Source organism: Neophocaena asiaeorientalis, unplaced genomic scaffold (assembly GCF_003031525.2).
Source record: "Neophocaena asiaeorientalis asiaeorientalis breed wild unplaced genomic scaffold, Neophocaena_asiaeorientalis_V1.1 scaffold116, whole genome shotgun sequence".
In the NCBI taxonomy this organism is placed as follows: domain Eukaryota; kingdom Metazoa; phylum Chordata; class Mammalia; order Artiodactyla; family Phocoenidae; genus Neophocaena; species Neophocaena asiaeorientalis.
Window position 1 is genome coordinate 12,366,910 of NW_020174561.1, and position 24,356 is coordinate 12,391,265.

The 24,356-nt window shown below is 36.7% G+C and overlaps 1 protein-coding gene across 3 annotated transcripts in view; it reads right to left on the reverse strand.

Annotated features, from left to right (window-relative positions):
• Positions 1-24,356, reverse strand: part of ZNF277 (zinc finger protein 277) — a 112,692-nt gene that overhangs the window by 40,012 nt on the left and 48,324 nt on the right. For 2 of the 3 annotated variants that reach the window (XM_024757833.1, XM_024757834.1), the window contains exons 2-4: positions 12,695-12,896; positions 4,965-5,053; positions 4,615-4,697 (exon numbers count right to left, since the gene is read on the reverse strand). In XM_024757833.1, the coding sequence (XP_024613601.1) occupies positions 4,615-4,697; positions 4,965-5,053; positions 12,695-12,896 (374 nt within the window). The remainder of the gene's footprint in view (positions 1-4,614; positions 4,698-4,964; positions 5,054-12,694; positions 12,897-24,356) is intronic. The other variant, XM_024757835.1, reaches the window with a different exon arrangement.

Sequence of the window (24,356 nt, forward strand, 5' to 3'; positions counted from 1 at the left end):
TCAGTTTTAGGCACATTAAAATTAAGATGTTGATTGAAAATTCATATGGAAAAGTTCAACATAATGCAAGTTAGAACTGGAGTTTAGAGGTAAGCCAGGAAGAAAGCTGGAGATGAACCAATCAATGGATATTTACTCTGACTGCCTGTTGTGTGCCAGGACCAAAATTTAAGCCATCAGCATAGCAGTGGTATTGATGAGAGTGCACCCCCTGGAAGGGGGACCTTGGAAAACTTACCCATTTACAAGAAAAGAGGGAAAAGAACCACTGGAGGAGATTAAGGTAGAATGATGGGATCAAGGGAATATTTTTAAAGAAGGAAGCTAAAAGGGAGGAAGGTATACAAGCTATTCAAACCCTCAAGAATCTTTCCTAATTCTGTAGTTCCACCTTCAGAGTACAGATGAAAAATTTCAAAAAGTGTCAAGTAGGAATCAAGCTCTTCAAAAAGAAAACTGGGAACTCAGACACATCTCATAAATGTCACAAGGAACCAGTGAGGTCTAAAAAAGAATGGAAAAAGTGGATCATTTAGATACTATATGCTTCCAGCCACTCACACAGAAACAGATTTTTTTACCCCCCAAAAAATGGGGCTTGGAAAAAACACCAATGTGAACTTAGCAATATAGTGAGTGCTAATGAAGGATATTTAAATATAAGACATAATTCCTACCTCAAAGAAATTACGAAGTCATTTTGAATTAACAGCAAATCATACACAGATATTTATACTAAATCCTTTATTTAGAGTTCCAAATGACTTTTTATTTAAAATTTGTTTTTGGCCATGCCACGTGGCTTGCGGGATCTCAGTTCCTCGACCAGGGATCGAACCTGTGCCCCCTGCTGTGGAAGCACAGAGTCCTAACCACTGGACCGCCAGGGAATTCCCTAGAGTTCCAAATGAGAGAGTACCTATGAACGATACCTATGCAAGTCATCACTAATGCAAATCAGGAGAGCAAATGCCAATCTAGTTTGAGGGTCCTCTCTCGTGGACTTGAGATCCTACTGACACTGAGCTGAGTTCATTGAAAAACACAGACTGGATTATATACCCATTACCATGAAGCAATTTAAATGGTTTAAACTACATTTAAGTGCCTTTCAGGAGTGGTATACCAACTCACACTCTTTTAAGTGGCTGAAAAAGTGCTTGTCCTTTAATATTCTTGCCACCATTTAGGTTACTGTTCTCAAATCTTGTTAATTTGATAAAAGAAAAAATGTGCGTTATTACTTTTGTTGAAGACTGGTTCATTTGATCATTTGGACTTCTTTCTGGAAATGTCTGTTACTGACTTGTAGAGCTCGTTGTACATAAAAGAGAGACATCCTGTCATTATTGCCAACTCCCACAGGAAGATCACCCACGCCAACCTCCTGCTTCCACACTACAGAGCATAAAATTACAATGAAATGTCTGACTGCAAATTCAGCCTGTCTTCCTGTTACTTGGCAAATCTTTTCTTTTTGTTGATCTTCTAGCTACCATTCCCAGTGGTAGCCTATTGTAAGCCTCCTCTGCTTTCCTGAAAGTCCAATCCTAGTCTGAATCCCCTCCCTACACAGACCTATAAGATAATGAGCATCCAGGACAGAGCAACTATCAGAGCCTAGAATAAAAAAGAGTACAAGAGTTGTGGGAAGCAGAGTAAATAACTACTAGACTCGCATGGCGTGGCATGGCTTAAAAAGGCAGGTATTAGGCACACCACTGGTATAAAGGCACACCACTCAGCTTTGCTTCTCATTCACTAAGTGCTCCTGGACAAAATCATCTTTCTATGCCACAGTTTCCTCATCAGTAGAACAGCATTTAATAGCTATCTCACAGGGTTGCTATGAAGCAAGGATCTAATGCAAAAGCATGGCATATGGCTGGCACTCAGTAATTGCTAGTTTCTTTCCACATTTCCAAGTTGGTCTGTAGTCAGAACTTGCCAGTTTTAAATGGATTTTTATACAGCTACATTTATTATCTTTTCTTCATTTCACTCTCATGGGCAATGAAGAGACATCAATGGGTCTTTCTCATTAGAAAGTCAATCCTGGCACCAAAGGATTTCCATGATTTAGCTTCATCTTACCTCTTCAAACCTATCTCACACTCCTCCAAAAATCTTTCAGATCAGACTTAACTTTCCTGAATATACCTTGAACATACAGATCCATATGTATTTTCCTCCCTTTTCTACAACTCTCCAAATACCCAAATCCATCTCACTGTTAAGACACAATATATTGTTATTTGTATTACTGGCAACATTTATTGAGTGCTTTCTACATAGCAAATACTATCGTAAGTATATCACATGCATTATCTCACTTAATCTTCACAAGCCCTACATTCTATCATTATCTCCATTCTCAAGAACACATGTTTGCGGTTTTTCTCTAGATTGTACACTCTTTTATGACATGAACCATGCCTTGTGCTTTGTATGATCATCTAGTTAAGCAGGAATTCAATGAACATGAATGTATGTATACACTGACTGCAATTTCATCATATTTTGTTTCTTTTAAGTTGCCATAACACTCACTTTCATCAAATCTACTACTCTGACAAAGTATAAAGTTGGTAAAAAGATGGGATGTTGTGATTTGTCATAAGAAATGTATATCTGGCTTTAGCCCCCATTCCTGGCACTTAGCTCCTAAAATCCAGAGAATTACTAAGTGTTGAGAGCTATAAATGTGTTTCTTGTTATGCTAACGAGCTGACTTTCAGAGAGTACTAGGTAACCTAAGGATGAGAGCCAACTATGTCATTTTGAGGGTTGGAACTTTCATTCCCCTCAATGGTCAATGATTTAATCAATCATGCCTAAGTAATGAGGTTTCCTAAAAACCCAAAAGGACATGGTTCAGAGTTTCCAGGTTGATGAAGCTCTCTGAACTTCATCTACATGCTGTCTTGGTGGGCCTCAAATTCCATGGGGACAGAGCTTCTTTGTTCAGGATCTCACACTATGTATTTTTTCATCTGGCTGTTGATTCACATTCATTAATACCCTTTGTAATAAACCAGTAATCTATTGAGTAAACTAGTTTCCTGAGTTCTGTGAACCACTCTAGCAAATTAATCAAACCCAAGGAAGGAGGGTCATGAGAACCCCTTTATAGGGGTTCACAGCCAGTTGGTCAGAAGTACAGGTGACAACCTGGATTTGCGATTGGTATATGAAGTGGATAGCAGTCTTGTGGGACTGGGCCCTTAACCTGTGGGATCTGATGCTATCTTTGAGTAGACAGTATCAGGACTGCGTTGAATTGTAGAACATGCAGCTGGTGTCAGAGAATTAATTGCATGGTGGTGTGGGGAAAGAACCCACATGTTGGAGGTGGTTTCACAATCTTAAAAGGTTATCTAAGTTTTATAGATGTAGATATTTCTAGGGACTTGAGTCTGTCTACAGACATACAACAAAGATTCTGTGTATCGAGTAACGGTAATGGCTGCTGTGTTAGTTTGAGTTCTTATAAAGAAATACATAGGGGTACTAGGATTATGTCAGTTTGATCATTTTTGATTAAGACCACTGTGAGTAAGAGTGAAAAAACTCATGGAAATAAAAAATTATGAATAAGTACTACCAAACAAAATCCATAAAATTTTACAGTCAATTTATCCTTATTCTGCAGATTTCTTAGATATTACAATAGGGAAAGAAGAGAAACTCAGGAAGTCCTGTTTCTTCACTGGGTTTGTTGCTATAGGAAAAGCATACTTTTTCTTACATAAATCAGTATCCAACAACATCATCTCATGTTTACATAATATAATGTGCTTCAGGGGACTTTCTCAAATCTTACGACTTTGGTAGACAGGATTTATTTTCCTCCTAGATCTCTTGAGGATTTAGCAGAAACACTGAAATCATAGTTTTCTTTCACAACATATCTAGCCAAGTCCAAAGATACAGGGAACACTTATAAGTAACCACTAAAGGAAGAGCAAGTCATTTTCAAGTAATAGTTGAGATTTAGTGACAAATAATGGAAAACTGGATACTTTTAAATAAAATTACTAACTTCAAAAAATTAACCAATTTCTGTTCAACTTCTGAAAATGAAAAATTTCACACCTGTATATGCTGTTATCTTTTTAAAAGACTAAAGATGCTGAGATTTTCAAATCAGCTTCCTTATCGTTAAGGCTGAAAATGAGAAAGACTATTATGATCAAACTATTTGCTTAATTCATAAAGGGGAACAAAAGAAGTGCTAGTGCATATCACATTCCAGGGGGAGAAAAAAAGTTAATCAATTCAGCTCAATTTTAGCTGAGGGCATTCTTCCACGATTGCTGAACCCTAGCATGTGTCAGGCAGCTAAAATTACACTAAAATGTGTAAGCTCTGTTGTTATTTTAGAGATAATCCAGGAAGCAAAACAAAGCCAAAAATTCTCTCTGCATTTTTAACATGAAATGCTTTAATCTTCAATCAAGTGTCTACCTTTCCTGTTTTAAGATCTTTATGTATTATCTCCTCTTTGTGTATGTTTGAAAGTTTCCAGAATAAAAACAAACAAAAAAGGGCAATAACAAAAATGATTTTGTATGTGTTTCCAACACACTGCTCATTCTTTAAAATAACTCTTACCAGTCTCTGCTTCTGAAGTTCTTCTCTAAGTATTCTATCTTCTGGTAAAACATCACACAGCAAAAAATAATTGTCTTGTTCTTCTGTTGAGAGATCAGGAAAATAAATAAGAAATGATATTTATCACTTTTTCAAAAAAAATTTATCTTTCTTAAGAGAAATATATCTATCTATGTCTATGACGATCTCTCTTCTGGTATATAGTTCTGTTTTAGCTTTACTGAAGTTATAAAACATGAACAGAGCAATTTAATTTTAGCTACTATTTTAGAGAATTATAATTTAAGAAAGATTATTCCTTTGAATTTTTGGATTGCAGGGAAAAGATGGTAGTCAAGATGTACACTTACCAAATGGAGCTGTGGAATTGATTCTTATCACACTACAAAAATCTGTAATGGGCTGTTCAGTGAACCTTTTCCTCCAATATGAAATGTACCTTAGAACAATCAAAAACAAAGAATGGTGAGAAGACTCAATACCCTACTTACTTTAGAATGATAGGATTTTATAAGAACATTTAATTACCCTAAAGCAATAAATCAAATGTTGACTGAAAACTTCTAGCTAGAAAATTTGTAAATAGAAAGGCAGCAGAGCATTGTAGAAATATGAAATAAATATTTAATGAAATGACATTACCCTGTAAAGGCATGAAAATGATTAAATTTTACCATCCCCAAATTCAATAAAGAGACATATGGAAAAATTAAAATGAATTATTTTTATGTGATAATGAAGTTTTTTTGAAATCACATCTAAGTTTATATGAATTTAAAATGCAACAATGATTAAATAGGCTTTATCACACATTTTCCAATAAATTGAAAGTTAGGTGGTTATCTTATACATCAAAAGAACAGATCATGATAATGCAATGAGAAGTCAGTCTAAATTCAATATCTATATAACAAGATAGAACAATTCCATACGTCCACACTGTGTCTGAAATTTAGCTTTTAGAAAAACAGCCAAGCTTGCAATTCCTATATCTAATGAGCTGAGTTAGAGGAAGGACACTGGCTATATGTAAAAGCAAAGCATAACACCCAGACCTGCATTATTTGATGAAAGAGGGAGTAAGATGACAGGATTCAAGCTGTTCATCTTTCCATTTATCTAACAAGATTTATATTGACAATTACAATTTCATTTATCAAAGAAGAAGAAGAAGAGAATGTGATCTGCTTCAAGGGGGAAAAAGGAAATGGAAAGGTTGACTCTGCAGTTGACAATTTATCAGGCTACATGTTGATGGATAAAACAGGAAACTTACAACAAAGGATCAAAACCTGCACAAGAGATGGAACTTAGTTAAACAGACAAAGCACACAGAAAGAGTATATTTAAATGGCTTGATATAGCACCTGTGTCCTGCACATAGTAGGTCCACACTAAATGTTTTAAAGAGGTAGAAGAGCATTTGAAGATTCCTGTAAGGTTCTCTAAGTAGTTCTCCAGCTCCCAATGTTTTGACTCCTTTTTAATCTCTCTTTTTCTTATTTTCCCAACCCATGGTGCTCTATAGAAAGGGCATTCATTATACATTAGGAAAAAAAAATGTGCCGGGAGAGAGGTCTGAGAGAAAGAGAGAAACGTGACATGAGCTAACATAAAATATAAATGGATGACAACACTGAATATAGAATATATAAGTAAAAGATGGGCTTCCCTGGTGGTGCAGTGGTAAAGAATCCGCCTGCCAATGCAGGGCACACGGTTTCGAGCCCTGGTCTGGGAAGATTCCCACATGCTGCGGAGCAACTAAGCCCGTGCGCCATAACTACTGAGCCCGCGTGCGACAACTACTGAAGCCCGTGTGCCTACAGCCCGTGCTCCGCAAAAAGAGAAGCCACCGCAATGAGAAGCCCGCACACCACAGCCAAGAGTAGCCCCCACTCGCCGCAACTAGAGAAAGCCTGTGCACAGCAGCAAAGACCCAATGCAACCAAAAATAAATAAAAATAAGTAAATTTACCAAAAAAAAAAAAAGAAGTAAAAGAATAATGTATAACAATAGAACCACATGCTTCAGCTCTTCCTTCTCATGTATAACCATGCTGGCAACCTGGATGGGTAAGAAGGGGTAGAACTCTTTCCTTATAAAACAGTGCTAGACCTTATTTTAAGAGATCTGAAAATGATGTATCTGAGGCTCCAGCTCAGTCTCAAACCATAAATACTATAAATGATGAACCATGACCCTATGTCTAGCTCCCTGGCTCCCACATTGGAAGTATCAGAGCCGAAGGCATTTCAGGTCCATCAGAGTACACAAAAAGAGGAAAAGCACCTACAAAAGGCTGACACGTTATTCCCTTTGCCATGCTGGCCAGCTTCAGCACCCTCCACTCCCCAGTTATCTTACACAGTTACTGTTATTCTCCTCTTTTCCATTCCCCACTAGTTGCTTTTCCTTCCCCTCCAGGGGAAACAGAAAGAAAAGGGAGTCAAGTTTTATCTGGAGTTTCCTCATGGCTACCACTAGAACACACCAAGGAGAGATTCATCACTCTTGATTACTACTCCACTGAAGGCTCTGTGGGTGCCACCCTCTGGAGAAAACAGAATAGTTGTTGTCAGCCCTTTATATTATTTCCACTATGAGCCTACAGTTCGTTAAAAGGCAGTGATAACTACATGTAAAAAATTACATGAAGCAGATGACCTGGTAAGAGCAGATACTAGTGACCAGACTGGCCTTTGAATTGTCACTGACTAATTCTTTAACAGAGTCAACACAATAAGAGTCTCTTATCTGAACAGATCTTGAGCTAGAAGTAGTTGTGCTTTTTAAATTAAGACGATGGTCCAACCCTTGTGGCTGACGTTTTATTAACTGACTCCACCAGCCCTGCAGGCAACAGGGAAGAAAGAAGCAGGGACTTTGCATTCAGAGATATGAACCTGAATTAAAAGATTTTTTAACCTTTCTGACACTCAAGCTTACTCATTTGCAAAATGGATTGTTGATAATTAAACAGGATAACACATGTAAAGCAGTGTCCACCATGCTGGTTGTTTAATAAATGAAAGTTATTATTATAAGAAAAAGTAACATATTTAGATAAGATTAAAGTGGTAAAGAATTTGTTATTCCAGAGAAATATTGGTATCTAAAACAACAACAAAAACAACAATGGTAACGTTTCATCAAACATTTAATGAGCAAATTAAAATAGTTATATGAGTAGTGTCAGAGGGCACACACAAGTGGCTGAGGCGGGGAAGAGTAGAGTGATGATGATGATGGTGATCAGAAGGATATCAGTTATTAGCAGCTACCATTACTGAGACCCTACCTGCCCAAGGTCACACAATTAGAATGTTAGAATTGGGAACTGTTGTCTCCAAATCCAAACTCAAGTCTCCTACAACACAATGCCTCTCATGTCACGTGAGGACCAATCTACACAAGAATTTCAGAAAAAGGCAGAAACAGGAGAAAGCCTCCAGAATTACAGTTGTAATGGATACTTGAAGAATTTTCTTCCTTAGAGACCAAGGAGAATGCTTTTTGACATGGCAAAACTGAAGTACAGACATGAAGTCTGAAGGGAGAGGGAAGGTCTTCCCTTTCTGAAAAGCATATTACCTAAAAGCAGCTCTTGGTCTGAACTGCTCCTAACTTCCTGCCCAAGTGTTGAAAGTTGACACCAGCTGTTTGGGACTGTTGAATTGGAACTGCTTGACTAAGCAAAAGGTACAGTACCTACAGAGGCACTGATTCCTCTGATGTCCTGATTCCAAAAGTCAATGGCTCTTAGTCTCTAAGGACTTCCATGTTGAGTCCTTTTCTCCTTGATCTTTGAAGAGAAGGCTCACATCACGTATTTGTTTTGTATCACAGTTTACCTCAGTGTGGTAGGCACAAGGGAAGTGATTACTAACATCGGCTGACTTAAAATCATGGGGAGATTCTGTCTGACAGAACTTCAGTTACCCTCTTCAAATAGTTAAGGCGTCCAATGGGATGAAGAGAGAGAAGATACTGTTATATGCTCATGTCTGGTAGTCTTTACATTGGTTAAAAGCTATTTTATTGCTCCATGAACAAGTGGTCATGAATTCTGGAAAGGATGCTTTTCAGACACCATCTCTAAGAGCATCTCTGAGATGTTGTTAGGTAGCTTCTGGGGGAAGGAGGATAAAGCAGGTAGTAGGCCAGTCCAATAGGCACAAAGGTGTCATCTGAGTGGTCTCCTCCTGACCAAAGGCTGGGTGACAATAACATCAAAGGGAAAAAGAATCATGTTACAAAAGCAAAATATAACCATAAACTACCATATAACTTAAACATATACAATTATGTATCATATCTTATTGTGGTATACTATATAAATAGATCTGAATTGCAACAAACTTTTGACCTAAGTCTAAATTTAAGATGTATCCTAGTTATCACATAATAGTACTTTTTTAGTTTATGATTAAAATTAAGAGGTATCAATATGTCCATTTCCCTGTGGTTGGTAAAAGCATTCAGATAAATTGTATTCAATTGAGAGATGTTTTAAAGATAGCAGATGTTCAATACATGCACTGGTGGCATTTTTTCCCACCCACTAAAATTTATTGTTCCATGTTAAGGTATCACTTAGTACTTCTTCATTTTTTCCTACTTCTTTAGTTTGTTTAAAGCAACCACTCAATATATAAAGGAAGCCAAGAAATAATATGTGGTATGAACCCTTTAATTGGAGGACAGTTATCACAGCATTTCATATTTTATTAAAAAGCCATAAAAGTAATTATTAGGTCACCAGCAAATACTTTCTTTTAAAAGAACTTTAATCACATCTCACAAGAAATCCTTGTAGTAATATCATTTTGCCTGCCCAGCTCCCCATTGTAACTGGCGTGCTTATTGACAGAAGCATAAAGATTTGAGATAGTCATTAATTAAGTAGCACTGAATGAGTGGACTCTAATATAGAAAGGGGCAAGAATTAAGGAGTTAACATTTTTCTTCTGGAAAAATTTTATCTACTGAATAAAGCTAGCAAGTAGCTCAGTATAAATAACTATGTTAATAAACGGCTCAAAGGAGAGACTTTTACTTTTGTTTTATTTGCTCTGAGAAAATTTTACTGTTACTTTGTTCCAATAAAGAAAATGTTAAATATATTTAAACGGAAACTTTAGAGCTTATTTCTTACAAAGGACAAGGTAAGTCCATCTCTTATCTATTATTTATCGTCTTTATTACTTATTGTATTCAGAAGCAACAACTCCTCTCTGAGAAGTTTTATATATATATAAGAATTATTCAACCTATAAAGAAATTCTGAGTGAATTAACTCATGCCAATTGAACCTCTCACTATCCCTCCCTCCCCTCAATAACTGCTAAGAAAAAGTCACATAGGTTGTTACATAATATTGAGCAGACTTCCCTGTGCTATATACAGTAGGTCCTTGTGGAACCTAAATGGGAAAAGAATTTGAAAAAGAATAGATACTTGTATATGTATAACTGAATCTCTCTGCTGTACACCTGAAACTAACACAACATTGTTAATCACAACACTGTTAATATATTAAATGGTATTTAAAAATAACAAAGTTTAGCCATATCCATTCCTGGTCAGTGTGAATTAATCACATTTTTACTTCCTGAGGGTGAAACTTTTATTTAATTAGGAGGAGAGTTGACAAGGAAAATCTAGGTTTCCAAATTTAAAGTACATGTTAACTACACACTTTATTTAGAAAGCACTTATATCAGACATGCATCTTTTTCTTTTTAATTAAAGCATCCATTTTATTACATAACTGCATTTATAGTGTGATTGATCTCAATATTTAATTATTAATTCCTAAGCCCTGAGACCTAGTAAATAATTTGATTTTCCTGCCCACATACAGATGAGATTGACAATGATAAAAGAGATTGATTAGTACAAATATAGCCACTTAGCCATCATACATAAGTACAAAGGATAAAATACGAACTGATTCAGACATTTCTCACAGATTTTAGAAGAAGACAAAGAAAATCTTAACATTACTCAATTATCACTGGTTGATCATCATATTTTTCTGCAATTCCTGAGGGAGAATTTGCATTTATGTGGTAAAAAAGAGTAAAAAAAAAAAAAGTTTTACATCAAAGCAAGGCCAAATGATAGGAAATTTATAAAAGAATAACTCTTTTGATAGTCTTGTCAATGGTTATTTGAATAATTGAAGAATTCAAAGCTCTCTAGGCTAAGAAATGTCTAAAACAAAATCGACAGATCTGACCACTTATAACTAGGTATCATATAAGAAAAAACTCCCAGAATACTCCCAAAACACACACATGTGTATATACATATATACACACATACAAAATTTAATTGAAAATAAAGAATAATGAATGAGAATGAGAAGCACAGAGTGTTTCCTCTGAAGGCATGTAAAAATTAGTTTATTCCAGTAGTTGGTGGCATATATTGTTCATATAACTCTCCTTCCCTATTCTGTCTCTGCCCCCTAACCATACAGCCCCAAAGTCTACTCACAAGTAGCAATGCTGAGTGGATGGATATAAGGGGCCATAACAGAGACGGCACACAGCAGACATTCATTACTGGTGCTATGCATCTGAGAAGGCCAAGAAGGGCTAGAGAATAGCTAATATTACCCCTTTGAGCACTGTGGCTATTTGTCCTTAAAAACAAACTGCCATTCTAGAAGTTCAGAGTACTTAGAAACTTAAATGTAAATTTCTCAAAACAAATTTTACAAATGATAATTAGGTCTTCAGACCAGCATAAATGCCTATTGAAATCTTAAGCTACCGTTGCAGGAAGCTAAGACTTCAAATATATCTTTTGTAATCAAAATATAATTAAAAATTTGGCTACCATTTATTGTGTATAAAAGATATCTCAGACACTGGTGCTATACATGCCCTGTTTTATATAATGCTCAATAATATTATGAGGGCTGGTGTTACCCCCATTATATAGATGAGAAAACTGATGCTTAGAGTGGTAAGTAGCTTGCTGGAAGCCATGTGGTAAAGAAAGTCACCGAGTCTGCATTCAATCCTAGGCCTTCCAGGTTTCACAGTCCACTCTTAATAATACAGCTTGTTGCTTGCAAAACCCATTCTAAGAAACAAGTTGCTTGCTAAGAATAATGTGGTCTGGGAGATACAGAGTTTAGATGCAGGGATTTTATAATATCTGGGCTACTCTAACGTTTTGTAGGGAAATCAATGCAGAACATCTCAAAATGGGACCCTACCAGATATACCAAAATATGTGCTTTCAGTAACTATACAAAGCCAGTTAACTACACTGATACTGTTTATATGGAAAATGATTCCAAATTTCAACTAATAATGACCTGTACATAACTACTCCACTATATCTGCTTACGAGAAGGCATTTCTCTTAGACAATCACTACCAAGAATTAGTCTAGAATTAGTGACTATAATTAGCTCACTTTGGGGGCCTGGTTGTATAGGTCAGGTTCCTACATTTCATACATGCCCAATGTTGGCAGTTCCCCAACTACTCACATCTACTCTTCATCCTCTTCCTCTAAGTACCTCAGTCACTGACCTTAATTGCTGTCTACTCTTATAGCCCTCTGGCTTGTTGAAAGACTCAATATTTTCCTGGTTTTCAACCATATAACAGCATTTAAGCTGACAGGTGTTTGGATGATAAGCTTTTGGCTTAAAAGGCTCCAAGTATCTCTTTCCCCCAAAACTGCCCTTTGGGTGGCCTTTTACCAAGTCTATTCTCACCTTTCTGGAAGAACTCACTTAGTTGGAGAATGCATATGTCCTGAAACATGGAAAGAACATCAATCTGATAGAGATCAACAATGTCCAAAATTTCATGGAATGTGGTAAAGGAAAGTTGGTCTGCTTCCAGAATTTGTAGGACATGCAAAGGTATGTGACATTTTCAAACATAACTTACACACTCATGAAGGCAAATAAGTACAAAGTTTAAAAAAGACTAAGGTGAAACCTGATAATATGAATTTTCATATTTCTATAGGAATAATTTTATATATGCTATGCCTTTCCTTTAAGAAATAATAAACAATTCTTTTATGGATAAAAACAAAATTTACCTTTGGAAATCAGCAACCAACTTAACATCAGCTATGACAGTCTTATGTTCAATGATCATGTGCTTCAGAAGTTTGTCTTGTTCATCTATAAGAAAATGTTCTTCACAGAAAATACAAGGCACAGATGGAGAACCTTCTAAACTGGTGGTGCCACCTGGATTTTCTGGCAGGGAAAGCGGCTCCAGGATACAATCCTTACTGTCTGGGAGAGACAAAAAGAAAAAGAAAAAAAAAAACTGAAATCAACTCTCTTTAGAAGGATGATTTCTCACCTCCTGCATTAAAAGGATCCTAAAGATATTTACATAATTCCAAAAAAGAAAATACACAGTACCAGAGAGCAGGACACTTTATTACCATTTTAAATAGCTTCTGTAACCCAGAGGCAGGTAGTATAACAAAGCAGCTCTAACTCCCCATTTGCCAGCTTGAATTGGGAAAACCCACTTGTCAGGACAGCTGTTCAAGCCTTCTTCTTGGATACCCGCCAATGGCAGCAAATCTAGGGGTACCTGGAGGGGGAAGGCTGCAACACACTGGGTTAAGGTTCTAAGGCCCATTTGTGACCTATGGCTGAAAGTCATCACGCTGGGAGGCAAATGGTATATATTGAGGCTAGAGGTGATGCCAGGACAATCTTTTAAGCTGATTCCTGTTACACCTGCAAACTCTTTCCTGTTTTTGATTATTTGTCATGTGCAAAGAAGACAGGTCTCATATTGGGTTAACACAGCATGTGCTACGTGGTCCAGGTGGCAATTTTTGATGTTGATTTATATGTATCATTTGATTATATAATTATGTATCATAATTCAAGTTCTTGCAAACAAAGAGATGAATGCTCAATTACTAGACATACATGCTAAACATTTTTCTTGTCTACACTATTCCTTTTCCTAACATCACCTATAGTATCCTTAAGAGTTGAAGTATGTAAGGTCTACAGCTCTGAATTCAGGGCCTCAAACTATAGCCAGTTGTGTCAGGAGTCCTCTTCAGTCTTCTAGTGTGGAAGGCTGGACCTGTCACCTTATGCAGGCTACTGAGTAGTCAGCAACAAGGTAACTAGCGTAAGGCATTTGGCATCTGAGGAAGGGCAGGAGACCTTCTTTGGAAAGAAAGACAGCTATTTCACAGACAGAAACCTTTGGAATTAGGTTACTATTAATTCTACTGTTAAATTTTATTCCTTATTTTTATTTTACTTTACCTATTTTTAAAGGCCTTCTTAATTGAATAATTAATTGAATCAGTTACTGGTACACTGCTGACCATGGCCTAAGAACTGGATAAATGATGTAAGAGGGCAGCATTCATTCACTCACTTAACAAAAATTAGCTGAGTATCTACTGAGTTTTTTCCTGCTTGACTTTGCATGACACTATTCTTACCATCAAGGCCTAAGTGCTTGAAATTTGTTTGAAGGTAAAGATAAGTTAAAAGGATAAAGAGAGAGAGAGAATGTATAAGATTTATGGGAGCATGGGGATACAGCAGTCACCTTAGTGAGCTGGAGAGGGAACGTGTCCCATAAGGGATGTCCTCTAATATATCACTCATAATAAAGTATGCTAAATCAAACTGTTTATCTTAGTTACCTAAAATTATTAAATACCTGGAAAGAAGAAAACAGGGTACACATGACAATAGGGAGAATATTAAAAATATTTAAGCACTTTAGAAGCACTATTAGTAAGACTGGTGTGTTACCCATTATTATATTCATTAAATTAGGTAATGAAATCAAGTTCTGGAATGCTATAGCTCTTTAGTTGCAGGATATATTTTTCAGTTATAGGTTAAGTTCTGCAGGAACTTAAACCTGCATGTGAAAAATAGGATGGGGAAAAAGGTAAGTGATGTACTCATGAAACTCTGTAATAATATTTTACGTTCCCTAGAATAGGAAAACAAAAGGCAGCATATTCTAAATAAACGTTAGTAACATTACCTGCCATCTAGGAAATAACAAGTACTGTACTATATTCTTCTTCCCAAATTTGACTGAGGCATCTGTAAATTCATTTTTCTTAACTGAAGAAAGCAAACACTATATTAATAATCACCACCAACAGCAAGAACTAACCTTACTAGGTGTTTGCTATTTGTAAATTACCAGCAAAGTGTTTTAGGGCACTTTCTCAATTAACCCTAACTACCTCATTCGATTAGTAGTATTACAACCTCCATCTTCCAGATGAGAATTGAGACTTAGAAAAGTTAAATAATTTCCCCAAGTCACAGTGTTAGTAAATGGCCTAAACTTACTAATTTGAGCCTAAATTCAAACACTACATTTTTTGCCTCCAACCCCAAAAGGCAATTCCTCAACTGTGTTTCTTGTTTAAACTATGTTCAGTGCTGTTTTGAATTCATATGTACTTGTAAGTCATACTAAATTTATATGCATTCTGCCGTGTCCTGCAGCCTCCCCCATACCACCTCCACCAGCAACTCTTAAACCTCAGTAGCCCACATCCTTCAAAACCACTGGGTACTCTACCATCGTCTTCTTTCCAAGACTTTACTGCAAACTCTCTACTATTCTTCTGTGGCTCATGTCTCTTCCCTTTTGTTTGTTCAATGTCAGTTTCTCTTTTTTCAAATTATTCCTCAGAAAAGGGACCTAAATGTTCACACATACTAGAACCAAATTGCTTACTGTCACTGTAAGGGTATACAGGAGCAAAATCATGAATCTACAGATTTCATGTATGAGGAACTTGTGGTTTGAGAGGTACTAAGTTGTATTTGGGAACTTAAGCTGCTATACATCCATAAAATAAAAAAAATTAATAGAAAAAAACATTTTTAGATCACAAGGTTCTACAATTTTCTCCTGATTCCATAATCATTTAGCACTGTGTTCAAATTTATAACAGCATTGATCATAAGAAGTAATCTGTTCACCTTCAGACTGTTAGTCTCTGGAAGACAAGGTGAGTCCTGGTCATCTTTATTTACTTGGCACAAATACTGTGCATTATTATCCTACCATGAGTACCCACCATCACTGTGTTTACTTTGTGCCAGGCATTGTTAAGCACTTTACAGGTACAGTATTAATTCAATTAACTCTTACGGTAATCCTATGACAGAGAGTCAATTTCTACTCTTATTTTACAGTTGAGGAAACTTAGTCACTGAAAGGCTAAGTGACTTGCCCTTCAGATAGCTAGTAAGTGGTCGAGTCAGGATTTGAATCCAAGCAGTTCGGCTCAAGCATTTGCACTCTCAACCTATATCTAACTCTAAGGAGTTCAGACCTTTCCTTATAGGAAGGGTCTCCCCTGTTTTAAACTGATATGGGGAGAATGGATTGAAAAGAGGACAAGTCTAAAGATGGGGAGACCGACCAGTTAGGAGACTACTGCAGATGTCCAAGTTTGAGAGCTTGTCTGAAGCAGCAATGTTAGCAGTGCTTAGAAGAGAGGAATAGAGAAGAGGCTACAAAGATGAAACTGACAGTTCCTGATTAATGGCTGGCCACAGGGAGTAAAGAAAAAGGAGATGAGGAAGACTCCCAGGTTTCTGGCTGGAAAGACTGTATGAATGGGGGTACCAGTCACAAATCTAGAAATACATGTAGAGAAGCAGGATTTTTGTTTTCTGAGAGGGATGGATAATGAGTTAAGTTTTAGATAGCTCAGGTGATCTGCTCAGAATTTAGATATTCCTGACAGGGCTTGTGGACAAAGGCAGCAGTAACTGGTGTCTCATGCGATGCTCCTGTGCTATTCTTTGTGTTTGCCAGCTGTCCCTCACTCTGTCCCCCCACCTTCGCCCCACGGCTGCTTGTGGGCTTGACCTACTCCATCTCTCCATGCTCAACAATACAAATATCTCTGTTGTAATTAATTGTTTTCACGTATATCTCTGCCACGAGGGTAGTCTAGTGAATTCCACAAGGTCAAGGACTAAGTCTTACTTATTTTCAGGTCTCTGGTATCGATTATACAGTGCCTGAAACACAGATTGTATTTCACAAGTGTTTGCTGAACAAAGAAATAAAAGAATGAATAATGGACCAGAGGTACTTACAACTAGAGTTACACCTTTAACTCAGTTTCTAGGTAAATTCTATTTTAGGGAACACCTGTGGCTGTCTGTCTTTAGGAGAACTTTCTCTGCCCAGGATTGAGAGTAGTCCAACTATAATTATAGCCAGATATTCAGTCCTGTGAGCCTTGGTGTTAACAGGCCCACTGCTAATTAATAAATAATGATGTAAAAATTACATTGAATTCTGAGATAACAATAAATACTACTGAGTGTAATAAAAGTATTTCATCTTTAATTAGGGATTTCAAAATTATTTTTAATTTTTCATGTAAAGATACTCTCTAGTAAACAAGAAACAAGCAACATTTGGAATGCTGAGTCAGTTATAACCACTCCATCTGAGGATGTTTCTGTGGGATAGACCCCAATCCTCTGTATATATTTTACTTTAGAGCAGTGACTTCCAAATTAAGTTTCATCACCTGGGAGGCTTTTTAAAAGTACTGATTTCAAGACCTTATTGTAGACAGAGGAACTGTAATTTTTACCAAGCAGTAGTCTCTACACTGAAGCCCGGGAATCAGTGGTTCAGAGGATGATCACATGGGGACTGTGGGTCTCCTGATCATATATATACCAGAGTGTGGATACCTTGGACTCATGGAAAAATCCATAAGTTAGGTGACAATGCCTTGTGGCAAATCTAACTTTATAGTGTAGTCTGTCCTAGAGAGAGGCCCTCAAATGCTAAGCACTGTGTCAGCAGAGGAAACTCAGTAAGATCTAACAGTTTATTTCTAGCTGTCACCACAAGAATATCTACATCTTACCACATGGTAAAAAGACAACAGACGCAGAAATACGTAATTCTTTGCTACAAGAACTTTGAACTCTAAAAGGACAAAGGAAGTAAATTATATCTAGCTCCTTTCAGCAAAGAGGCAAAGTATCTTGGAAATTCTGCTTTGGCTCAAAATCTGCTTCACACATTTGTTACAAATTAACAACAAATTATCTGCTCTAGTTCTCACTTTGAACAGCAACTGTTCAAATGAACTATAAAAAATACCACTCCGAAAGAGCTGAATTTTTGAGGAGATCCTATGCTGATTATAAACAATTTTACTGACTCTGGGTAAGATCCTCAAAGTGTCAAATTATTATTCTAGGGTAGTGCTTTTCAAAGCTTAATATGCATATAATCACCTGGAGATTTTGTTGAAATGCACCTGATTCAGTAGGTGTGGCGGCCAGGGAACTGTGCCAATCAAATCTCTTGCTGTTGTGACCATAATGCAAAGAAGGCCTTGGGTGCTGTGCTCTGAAATCCCACTTGCACTGAAGCCAAGCTTTCCATACACTGCTTTCATTAAATGATTGGAGGTAGCAGAAATAGCAAGGCACACTCATTCCTGTGAGAGATGGAACTTCACTGACATGGGACACTGGCTGGAGGACTCCCCACTGGCTTGCCAGAAACTTGCTTAGAACTGTGCTGTACTCCGAGCTCCTACATAACCCTCCTTTCCCTCTTTCCTTCACACAGGTCAGACCCATCTCTCCTTTTTCCCTCTGGCGTCTTCCCTAACAAATCTCTTAAACGTCAAATTCCATCTTAGTGTGTGCTTCTTGGAGTATATGAACTAACAGAGTTGGCCTAAGAGGTAGACAGGATTGAAATTCTGCATGTCTCAGTTCCCAGATGTTGTCAGCCCACTCATTCACAAACCACACTTTGAGTAGCAAAGTTCTATCTAGGGAACAAACCAGTAATGAATTCATAATATACCTATATGCTAAAATAGGCAGCTCTAGACTTTGCAATATATCATTACTGCCAAACAAATAGCTGGCTGCTGGTGCTTTGAAGAAAAAATAAGAAGACTGAGGTTTCTGTCTCCCTTAAGTTGAATGAGAGAAGAAAAGCCCAAATCAACAAATAATTGATAAGAACTTTTACAGCATTCCATCGTAAGGAATTGTAGAACACCTCACACATCATTTCCCCTTTAAAGAAGTCCCTGCAACCTGCTTTGCACATTATCATCACACCACTACTGAAACTGTGAAAACGAAGCAGTAATTTGGTGATATACTCAACCCAGATAAAATTGATTTAGTTGCTACTCTCATCACACTCTGATCATCTAATTGATATCTATCATAAAAACTGGAATATTGAGATAGGTGGAGTGTTTTTGTTTGTTTTTACTGTTTTAATTCTGAAAACACTGTAAACATACTCTAGTTTCCAAAGTAAACATTTCCTTCACATTTGTTCTTTATATATATTAGTGTAATTTATTTGATTATAGCTCACTTCCGTATTTTAACAAGTCTGGATAATATTTTCAGGCCTGTTCTCTAAGCTTTTGATCTGACAGATATCATATATTTCCATAGGATTTCAATGCCTAATCAATCTCACTGATTATATGTTGATTTTATTCTAAAAATTAAACTCCAAGAAGGTAACTTTATTTCTAAATTCTTGAGAGTATTTTGCTCTTACACCAAAAAATGGCCTTCTACTTCCTAAACAAGTCAGTTCTTTGATTTCTAAGAGTGGCTCCCCAGCAGATGCATTTGGAAAATTGCAAAGACTAGGTCTAGTCTTTTTAACCATTATCAATCTCTTAAATTCAGAGTAAGAATATAACACCCTTATTTAATTACCCCTGGGCTAATAATTCATCTTGTAAATTAATGAGGCCCCAAATATAAAAGATTAATTTACTATACTCCTACTAAAAGTGGGAAGGTTGGGGGATGGACTTAGATCAGCATTGTTACATAGTCTCAATACCACATTGAGACTGCTGATGAGGCTGTGCTGGATTAGTACTCATCTATACAGCTGGAAAGTTTGCCACTTCCTCTGGTATGAAAACAGTTACAAACATAGTCAACCCTTAAACCTAATAAACCCATGCTTGAAAATTAAAGGAGCTAATTTAACAGGCAAAAAGCTATGAAAACTTTATTACAGCATCACCTATAAAGTAAAGTAATGGAAACAACCTAAATGTCATGCAAATGAAAACTGTTCTATAATATCTGGCATATCCTATATAACATTATGCATTTGCTAACTGGCAATTATAAACATACATGTACATACACTCAAATGCAAGTACAAGGTTTGAAAGAGAATATACAAAACAATGAGATTATGAATGCATTTATTTACCCCCAATTTTTTTAACACTGAAAAATTCTTAAATAAAAAGCATGCCAACTGATGAGTCCCTAAATGTGACTGTGACAGATAAGAGAAAGAAGTAGAGCAAGCACCATTTTATTCAGTCACTTTCTAAGTCTTAAGATCTAAGATGAAAAATTTTGATTATATTTACCATTTAAAAATTGAATGCCTATTATGCATCACGTAAATTCTAGATACTAAAAGAAATACAAAGATTATTAATAAAAATACCTATCCTGAAGAAATTGTTAGTCTAGAAGAAAATATGAGACAACTGTACAAACAATTATAATACAGGTTAACATATGTGAAGCTGACCATATAAATCAAGGGCTTAGAATAGGGAGGAAAAAAACCCCTTTAAACTGGAGAAATAAAGGGTAGTCATCACAGAGGATTCCTGAAATGGTAAAGAATTCCAGCAAGTACATATGGGTAGTTAAAAAATCAAAATAGTCCAAATAGTGCTAGAGTCTAAGTAAGAAAAAGCTGTAAAGGTAGATGGATCACATGTTGGTGAGCCTTAACGCCAGGCCAAAGATTTATATTTAATTTGAAAGTTGTGAGTAGATCCTGATGGTCTTTAATCAAGGAAGTAACACAACATATTAAGTCACAAAACAAGTCTCAACAAAAGGAAAACACAAGATACCAAAACCTGTGGTATGCAGGAAAACCAGGGAAGTTTATAGTGGTAAATGAGTATGTTAAAAGGAAAAGAGATCTCCCATAAACAAATTTTATAACTCAAGGAACTAGTCAAAGAAGAGCAAACCAAGCTCCAATTTAGCAGAAGGAAACAAACAAGATTGGGACAGAAATAAATGAAATAGAGAATAGAAAAAATATAGAAAAAAATCAACAAAAATAAGAGTTGGTTTTTTTTTTTTTTTTTTTTTTTTGGCAGTACGCGGGCCTCTCACTGTTGTGGCCTCTCCCGCTGGGGAGCACAGGCTCCGGACGCACAGGCTCAGCGGCCATGGCTCACGGGCCCAGCCGCTCCGCGGCATGTGGGATCTTCCCAAACCAGGGCACGAACCCGTGTCCCCTGCATCGGCAGGCAGACTCTCAACCACTGCGCCACCAGGGAAGCCCAGAGTGGGTGTTTTTTTAAAAGGTAAACTCAAAATCAGGAATGAAAGAGGGAGATATTATAACTGATAACACAGAAATACAAAGGATCATGAGGGGCTGCTATAAATAATTATACTCCAACAAACTGGATAACCTAGAAGAAATGGATACATTCTTAGAAACATACAATATTCCAAACCTGAATCACTGAAGAAATAGAAAATCTGTAACTATAAGGAGACTGAGTCAGTAATGAAAAACCTCCCAACAAAGAAAAGCCCAGGAACAAATGGCTTCACAGGAGAATTCTATCAAACACTTAAAGAATTAGTGGCAATTCTTCTCAAACTCCTCCAAAATACTGAAGAGGAAGGAACACTTCCAAACTCATTTTATGAGGCCAGCATTACCATGATACCAAAGCGAGACAGACACTACAAGAAAATTACAGACTAATATCCCTAATGTATAAAGATGCAAGAGTCTTCAACAAAATACCAGCAAACCAAATTCAACAGCACATTACAAGGATCATATACCATAATCAAGTGGAATTTATCCTTGGGATGCAAGAATGGTTAAGCATACGAAAATCAATCAATATGATATACCACATTAACAGAATGAAAGACATAAATCACAGGATCACCTCAAAAGATGGAAAAAAGCATTTGACAGAATTCAACATCCTTTCATGATAAAAACACTCAACAAACTAGAAAAAGAAGGAAACTGTCTCAACATAATGAAGGCAATATATATAAAAAGCTCATAATATTTACAACTGTTAAAAACTGAAAACTTTCCCTCTAAGATGAGGAACAAGGTAGGGATGCCCACTCTTGCCATTTATATTCAACATAATACTGGAAGTCCTAACTAGAGAAATTAGGCAAGAAACAAACAAACAAGAAACAAGCAAACAAAAAAGGCATCCAAATCAGAAAAGAAGTAAAATTATGTTTGCAGATTACATGATCTTATATTACTATAGAGAGTATACACACACAGAAAAAAATGCTTAGAACTAATAAACAAATTCAGTAAAGTTGCAGGACAAATAACATACAAAAATCAGTTGTGTTTCTATACACCAATAATGAACTTTCTGAAAAGGAAATGAAAACAATTCTATTTACAATACTATCAAAAAGAATAAAATATGTAGGAATAAACTTAACCAAAGAGGCAAAAAGACTTGTACACCGAAAACTACAAAACACTGATGAAAGATACAAATATAATTGGAAAGACAGCGTATGTTCATGGATAGGAAGATGTAAAATGTTATATTGTCCAAACTACCCAAAGCAATCTACAGATTCAATGCAATTTCTATCAAATTCCTTTGGCTTTTTTTTTTCAGAAATAGAAAAAAAAAACATTAAAATTCATATGGAAACACAAAGGACTGTGAATAGCCAAAACAACCTTGAGAAAGAAGAACAAAGCTAGAGGTACTTCCTGACTTCAAAACATCCTACAAAGCTACAGCAGTCAAAACAGTATGTACTTGCTTAATGAGAGATGTATATAGATCAAGGAACAGAATAGAGAGCCCAGAAATAAACCCAAACACATAGTGTCAAATGACCTTTGACAAAGATGCCAAGACTACAGTGCAATAAAGGATAGTTTTTTCAACAACCATTCATTAAAAAATACTATTATTGGGTAAACTGGATATTCACGTGTAAAAGATGAAACTGGACCCTTACCTTATTCCACACACAAAAAATCAACTCAAAATAAAATAAAGACTTAAATATAAAACCTGAACTTATAAAACTCCTAGAAGAAAATATAGGAAAAAAACTTCCTAATATTGGCCTTGGCAATGAGTTTTTTTAAATTTTTATTTTATTTATTTATTTTAACATCTTTATTGGAGTATAATTGCTTTACAACGGTGTGTTAGTTTCTGCTTTATAACAAAGTGAATCAGCTATACATATACTTATAACCCCATATCTCCTCCCTCTTGTGTCTCCCTCCCATCCTCTCTATCCCACCCCTCTAGGTGGCCACAAAGCACCGAGCTGATCTCCCTGTGCTATGCAACTGCTTCCCACTAGCTATCCATTTTACATATGCTAGTGTATATATGTCCATGTCACTCTCTCACTTTGTCCCAGCTTACCCTTCCCCCTCCCCATGTCCTCAAGTCCATTCTCTATGTCTGCATCTTTTTTTTTTTTATTGCGTTACGCAGGCTTCTCACTGTTGTGGCCTCTCCTGTTGCAGAGCACAGGCTCTGGACGCGCAGGCTCAATTTTTTCTTTGTTTTGTTTTTTTTGGCGGGACGTGGGCCTCTCACTATTGCTGCCTCTCCCGTTGCGGAGCACAGGCTCCAGACGCGCAGGCTCAGCGGCCATGGCTCACGGGCCTAGCTGCTCTGCAGCACGTGGGATCTTCCCGGATCGGGGCACGAACCCATGTCCCCTGCATCGCCAGGTGGACTCTCAACCACTGCGCCACCAGGGAAGCCCTGTTTGTTTTTTAGATATTGAACTGCATGAGCTACTTGTATATTTTGGAGATTAATTCTTTGTCAGTTGCTTCATTTGCAAATATTTTCTCCCATTCTGAGGGTGGCAATGATTTCTTGAATATGACACCAAAGTGTAGGCAACGAAAACAATAGATAAGTAGGACTACATGAAACTACAAAGTTTCTGCATAGCAAAGGAAAAAAAAAAGACAACAAAACGATCTATGGAATGGGAGACAATATTTGCAAACCATATAACTGCAAAAGGGTTAATATCCAAAATACCCAAGGAACTCATAAAACTCAAAAGCAAAAACAAAAACAAATAACCCAATTAAAAAATGGGCAAAGGACCCGAATAGACACTTCTCTAAAGAAGACATACAAATAGCCCACAGGTATATGAAAAGGTGCTCAACATCACTAATCACCAGGGAAATGCAAATCAAAGTATAATGAGACACTACCTCACATCTGTTAGAACGACTATCATCAAAAATACAAGAGATAAGTGTTGACAAGGGTATGGAGAAAAAGAAAATCTGTACACTGTTCTTGGAATGTAAACTGCTACAGCTATTGCAGAAAACAGGATGGAGGGTCCTAAAAAAATTAAAAACAGAACTACCATATAATCCAGCAGTATATATCAAGGAGAACTGAAAACAGGATCTTGAAGAAATTTGCACTTCCATGTTCAACAAAGCCTTATTCACAATAGCCAAGAGGTGCAAACAGCCTACGTGTCCATCGACATATGAACGGATAAAGAAGTTGTGGTACAGATATACAATGAAACATTATTCAGCCTTATAAAAGGACATTCTGTCATACAGTACAACATGGATGAACCTGAAAGACATGTAAGTGAACTAAGCCAATTACAAAA